Source organism: Triticum dicoccoides, chromosome 1B (genome assembly GCF_002162155.2).
Source record: "Triticum dicoccoides isolate Atlit2015 ecotype Zavitan chromosome 1B, WEW_v2.0, whole genome shotgun sequence".
Classification (NCBI taxonomy): Eukaryota; Viridiplantae; Streptophyta; class Magnoliopsida; order Poales; family Poaceae; genus Triticum; species Triticum dicoccoides.
Window position 1 is genome coordinate 336819563 of NC_041381.1, and position 6641 is coordinate 336826203.

Sequence of the window (6641 nt, forward strand, 5' to 3'; positions counted from 1 at the left end):
GGGCGCGCACCTGGTGTTGCAACCATGGGGGCGGCGAGGTGCAACCGCTGTTGGCCGGTGCTACATAGGCGTGATGTGGAAGCGGCGACCCGCCATGGCGAGGAGCTGCAAGGAACACGACGGACGGCGATGAGGGATGTGAACGGCGGCGAAGAGGTTGCAAGCGCAGCGCGGGAAGGCTAGTGGTGCGGCTCGCGTGCGGGGGCGGCGCTCTCCTTCCTTCTCCTTTTCCCCCGCGCGGGAGGTTGACGATGGGTGCTGGAGAAAACGGGATCTCGCGCAGATCCGACGGCCCAGGCCCACGCATCGGACGGCTGGGCCTGGACCGGCCGAACCGTTTGGACCGGCGCACCGGCGCCTAGCGTCGCCCGGACTAATACCATGTTGAGAAGAATACAATCGAGATGCAAATCCATATCGCCGTGGAGCAACATGTTGAAAAAGATATAGCACAAAATTTTAAATTTTAAATAAAACATTATCGCACTGCTAACCTGTGGGGCAGGAGCGGGGTTCCTGAAGATGGCCATGCAGTCCTGTTGGCCGCCGCGCACCTGGGCTGCTGTACCAAAGTTGCCAATGGCAACCCCCTCCTCGTCTTCCTCTCCCACCTTGATGGCCTCATGGACCGGCATTGCAGGATCGGAGTATTTCATGGACTCAAAGCGGATGCGGAGTAGTTATTTTTTTTAAGATGTGAAGTAGTGAGAGCGTGAACACAGAGAATGTGGTTAATTAGTGGGATGACTTTGAAGAGGAGAGGGAGGAGAGGGGATATAATGCTTTCTAGCGTTGGTTCACATCACACGTTATGTGTGTTCGGCTAAAAGATTTTTTTGTTACCCTCTAATAGAGGGGGAAAAGACCTAGAGAAATCCCGTATATCTAACTATTGTAAAACTGACTCCTAATGCAACGTTCATGTTAAGTCATGTCGCCTTAAAAAAATAGTAGCCATGATATTTTCTTAGAAGACACCTCCAAAATACATGTGCCTAAGTGAAAATGTGTCTATTTGTGAATTACTCACACCTTAGTGAAAAGATGTCTTTTATGAATAGTCAAAAGATGTCTCTTCATAGAAATACACGCCCGTAATGAAAAGATGTCCGCCCCATGGTGAAATATGTCTCTTCATGCAAATATGTACTCTGTTCATTTTTGTTTACCACACATATTAGCTGTGACCTAAGTCAAACTTTATGAAGTTTGATCAAGTTTATAAAAAATAGTACTACCTCCGTCTCGGTGAATAAGTCATTCGCGTAGTTCTAGGTTGACGATTTAACTATCTAAATATGTATTATATCTGACAAAAAATATATATTTAGAAACTACATCCTTGTAGAAATCTAGTGATGTACTTTTCATAACATATAACACATATTTAATTGCTCAAATCCATGACCTAGAACTACGTGAATGACTTATTCACCTAGACGGAGGTAGTATAATCTATCAAAATAATAAATATATATGGAGTGACAAAATATTCGATGTTGATTGTAATGGTATTGATTTCGTATTGTGGGTGTTCGTAATTTTCTGAATAAATTTGATAAAACTTTACAAGATAGTATTAGAAAAAAATGTAAATAAGTATAATAACTGTTAGATTAATACGTCAGAAAATTCAGTTTATAACTCCGCATAAGCCGTGGCCATTAAAATTGCCTTAATTGTGGGGTAAAAAAACTACTCCCTCCGTCCCATAATATAAGAACGTTTTTGAAACTACACTAGTGTCAAAAACATTCTTATATTATGGGACAGAGGGAGTAATATGCAAAAATTTGACATTTCAGTTTGCACTTGAACTTTGCAAGTTCATACTTAAAAAATGTGAACTTGTACATACATATTTTAAAAGTAATTTATAAAAACAGACGCGGCGTTTTGGTTCTTGGGTGCATTTGCACCCCATGTGAACAGTAAATTTGTTTAAATTAGTAAAAAAAAAATCCTTTTTTTCTGATGCTGGATGCTCATGTGTGTGAAGTATGTGCCAAATTTTGTGAGTATGAACATTTCAGTAGTTCTCAGCCAAAAAGACAAATTTTGGGGCTGTAAGAAAGTTCACTGCTCACTTGCTATTTTTACCGATTTTGTCTTTTTTCCATGAGCTCCTCAGATATCCAAACAAGCTGAAATTTGGCATGAACATCATGCATTGGACATCTTCCACCTAAAATATTTTCAGAATTTTAAAGAATATAGTATTTTTTTGAATTTACTATTCACGATGCAAATGAGCCTGGGCACCGATTTGAATATCTGCTAAAAACCTTTAATCATACCCACAGGAAAGCACGTCCTTTGCACTAGTATGCTACTATTACTTAGTTTTTTTTAAGTTTAAGCTTAGTAACCATGTATCCACATGTATGTAACAATTAAAGCTAGGGTTTCTCCTTAGCCATCATCTACTCTGCCGGTCCGTTGGTGTGGGTATGCGGGCAACACCAATCTACCGATGAGGCTCGTCATTTTCCCCTTTCTGGGTCGGGCAATATGGTCTCCATGCCTCACCCTTATTTCGATGATGCTTACTCGTATCATCAGGAGGGTGTGGAAGATAGTGTGTCTTCATTTCTAGTTCTGCAGTTTGGATTTTTTTCAGTAGATTTGTTTCGATTAAATTGTCTTGAAGAGTGAACAATGTGGTTATACGTCTTGGTCTTCCGGCTTTAGCTCCGAACCACGAAGGTTGGCCAGTCTGGCCTCATCGCAGAGCGTGTGAGGTTTGTGTTCTCTTATTACTCCGTTGGCCAGAACTAGGGTATTCTACAAGCCTTCTATATCGTTTTCTTCTCTAGGGTGGCGATTTGCTATGCAATTCATGGTTGGAGGCATCTTTTGATCTACATCGATGACTTTCCGCCCGTTGCTTTTAGAAGCTCCTACGTTTAAACATTTTTATTCGGTTGAGACGGAGGTCCAGCGGAGGGGACAAGCTTTGCTCACAGCGCGCTATCCTGGATGCAGGGAGAAGAAGACTTTGGCACCCCCAAAGATTTGGATGCATTTCTAAATTTCCATAAGGATTGGGATGTTTTTAAGCGTTTGTGCTAATTAATTTATGGCCTTTGGCTTTTTTTCCAAAAAAAACTTGTATATACCAATTACTCCTACAATATATTAACATAAAAAAGCTGCTCAGCTTAAGTGGGCCGACATATCAAAAGCCTATTATTTCGCGCGGTCTAGTCCTAAATTGGGCCATGGCGCGGCGTACCCAAATCGCAGTTTCCGGAAGTTTCCATGGTGTTCTAGGCAGTTCGGTCGAAACTCTCCTCCTCTTTCTGTCTCCCAGAAAGTTCGATCGAATCTCACCGTGTTGCGTTCCACGCACACATCCCCCCTCTGCTGTCTGCTCGCTACCCGTTCTGAGGTTCGAAATCCCCAAATCTTCTCGCGGATCAGCGGGGGCCGTCGGCGACGAGCGCGAGGCGGACATGTCCTACCTGCTGCCACATCTGCACTCGGGATGGGCGGTGGACCAAGCCATCCTCGCCGAGGAGGAGCGGCTTGTCATCATCCGCTTCGGCCACGATTGGGACGAGACCTGCATGCAGGTATGGGCGATCGATCCCCTGGCAAACTCATTTCAGTAATCGATTGTGTCTGGACTTACGCTGGGTGAATTGTTTCGAGTCGATGTTGGATTTGATCGTAGCCCTGCAGGGGTCATGGATTTCGTGAAATTTGAACAATTATTGGGTTTAGTGACACTGATAGAATTGGCAAGGTTTAGGCCTTGTTCGGTTAGGGAGGGTTTGGAGAGGTTTGAAAGGGATTAAATCCCTTGCAAGTCAAAATCTCCTTCAATCCCTTTGGTGAGGGGATCAGAATCACCGAAGAGTCTCTCGCTGATGCTTATTAAGAACTGTGGCTCCCTAGGCACTCTGCAACTGTCCATCCTAGTGAAAGTGCCGTCAGCATTTTCATCGTCAAAGCCTCGAGAGGATAGTTGGTTAGTTTCGAGTAAGAGCAGAAATGGGTGGAATCTAGGACGCTTCTGTTTTCTTTTTCTTGAATTCACGCCTCCAGTTGATGCAGAGAGCTACATAGCACCGTGCATTCTATATTTTTTTCCCGTCACAGATTTGAAGCAGTGCACAAGTTTTCTTGATAAAACTGAAAACAAAATCACTATGACCTGTTCCATACCTGACCGCACAACCCTGAGAAAGTTGAGCTGTGGAGATCCATGAGCAACTTGTTTTGATGTTTTCATGCAAAAAAGAAAATAACCGTTGTCTGTATTGATTGCAGTTTCTGGTAATCCACCTTGTTGAGTTTATTCTGACTTCCTGCTTGTTCATGTCCAGATGGATGAGGTGCTATCAGGTGTGGCTGAGACCATAAAGAACTTTGCAGTGATCTACCTTGTTGACATCACCGAGGTTCCTGATTTCAACACCATGTACGAGTTGTATGACCCATCGACGGTGATGTTCTTCTTCCGGAACAAGCACATCATGATTGATCTTGGGACAGGAAACAACAACAAGATCAACTGGGCCATGAAAGACAAGCAAGAGTTCGTCGACATTGTGGAGACTGTGTACAGGGGAGCTCGGAAGGGCCGTGGTCTGGTAATTGCTCCAAAGGATTACTCCACCAAGTACCGTTACTAGGCCATTTGTGTCCTGGCTGCTCATGTGCTATTTCTAGCGTATTCTGTCAGGTAAAATGTCTGTGATCACTGGTCAACGAGGTGACCCTTAATGCAAACTGTGAAGCATCCCAGCTTATCCAGTCTTGTATCTTGGCGTCTCATAAGCATCTGTAAGATCCTCGATGATTGTTCGAAATGCTCCATACAGAATATGTTGGCATTGGTATGACCAATAAAACTGGTATATGAGTTGCTGAATCCTATTTTGTCTCTTGATTCTTCCTTTTTTTTTTCTGATGAACGTCTTGTAGATTGATTCCACGTACTGGAATCTAGTGTGTGTATTTAACACCACAGGAGTCTTCATGTTGGTAACACCTCGCTGAGATTGTGTTTCATCTAGAGCACATGTTGCCATGAATTCCTGAAGCATTGATCTTCCGTGCTAATAATTATTGACTGTTCTATTTTGCCCAAGATTCCTACACGTGAGCGTATGCAATACTGTTGATTAGGCTTGCTTGTGTTGTCGATTCAGAAATCTGCAATTTAACCGAGAAAGGTGAATATCGTAGCTCGTAGGTGTACTGATCAGGACCTAGTAATTCATCTCTTGAACCAAATAGGAGAGTTGTATCCGTTAGATAGAAAGAAATAGATAACACCACCCAACACCATCGAGCTACAAATAATCTACTGGGCGGGCCAGACTGAGGCCTTGTTCGGTTACACCTCTTGTGAAGAGGATTGGAGGGGATTTGGGTGGATTTTGACTTGTAAGAGATTATATCCACCTCAAACCCTGCCAAACCCCTCCTAAATCCCTGTCAACTGAACAAGGCCTAAAGGATATACACAGATTTTGTCATCCATTCCTAGTTTTACCCCCACTTCTCACTGTTCTTTTTTTTTTTGTTTTGACCTCACTTCTCACTGTTCTGCATATGGGCTGGGCAGGACACGGCCCAGTTTTGCCCTAAGCGCAAAATCTGCAAAGCATGATTTAGCCGTCATCTTTTCCGCCACTACTACGACCACGACAACATGAGAGCAATCCTAGCCCGCTGATCCCTACTTGCTCGAGCACAGGCTACATCGCGATGAGCATGATAACATTGTGTAGGGAGAAGATGACAACAGGGATATTGCACATCCCACCCAAACATGCACCACCAAGTCCGCTTCCACCATGCCAGCGAAAGAAAGGCGGAGAAGATCCAAAGCAGAGAGATCAACCCAGCGGCGTAGGGTAGAAGCCAAAGATTGTAGGGAGAACAAATACGGCCGGAACGACCAAAACAATGGCCACGCCTGACCAACCTTTGGAGCATCATGCACCGAGGGGAGGCGGGGCCCAGGTCATGACCGAGGGGAAAGCGGGGACTGCAAGTAAATCCCGGAAATGGAGTTATGAAAAGTGAAGACCAACCTCCAGCGCCATCGCACGCCCGTGGTGACCAACCTCCACGCCGCCTCCACCGAGCAACCTCGACGCCAACCCGACCAGACCCTTGTCGCAGTAGGCCGTCAGCGGGCTTTGCCAAGTGGCGTGCGCCTATTGCAAAGGGTCATTCCTGTCACTATTTATTGCGATTATGCACAAGCTAGCCCATAAACATGAAATAAATATGCAAAGAACGTTCTGCATGATCCCATTGTGAAAATAGGTGAGCAAATGACATCTTTTCTCTGCAAATGATATGTAAACTGAAAATTTACCCCACAAAAGATATCTAAACTGAAAAACAAATAATCCTATGGAACCAAATTCAAGCTATTTGTAAGTATACATAGCAAGATTCAACACAATGTACTTGCCAAAGAAATCACCACCGGTCAGGGGTGAACCAAAATCCCCACAAATATAGCATGTGTTATGTTGTGGATCTAGGCCAACCAATGGCATGCACGAACTCAACACAATGTCCTTGCCAACGAAATCACCACCGCCACCACCATACACATGGCCTGATGGGGAATATTGCATGAAAATCAAAAATTTCCTAAGAACCACCCAAGA

At 44.2% G+C, this 6641-nt stretch overlaps 1 protein-coding gene across 1 annotated transcript; it reads left to right on the plus strand.

Moving 5' to 3' along the window:
• Positions 1 to 3259: 3259 nt before the first annotated feature.
• LOC119333742 (thioredoxin-like protein YLS8) lies at positions 3260 to 4902 on the plus strand. Its single transcript, XM_037606536.1, has 2 exons — positions 3260 to 3575; positions 4332 to 4902. The coding sequence occupies exons 1-2, from the start codon at positions 3456 to 3458 to the stop codon at positions 4638 to 4640; spliced, it is 429 nt and encodes a 142-aa protein (XP_037462433.1). The 5' UTR covers positions 3260 to 3455; the 3' UTR covers positions 4641 to 4902.
• The last annotated feature ends 1739 nt before the right edge of the window (positions 4903 to 6641 follow it).

Bases quoted from the DNA above. Each gene is read 5' to 3' on its own strand.
- LOC119333742 (XM_037606536.1), top strand. From the start codon at position 3,456: ATGTCCTACCTGCTGCCACATCTGCACTCGGGATGGGCGGTGGACCAA. The intron at 3,576-4,331 runs GTATGGGCGATC...GTTCATGTCCAG, and splicing joins GGGACGAGACCTGCATGCAG to ATGGATGAGGTGCTATCAGG.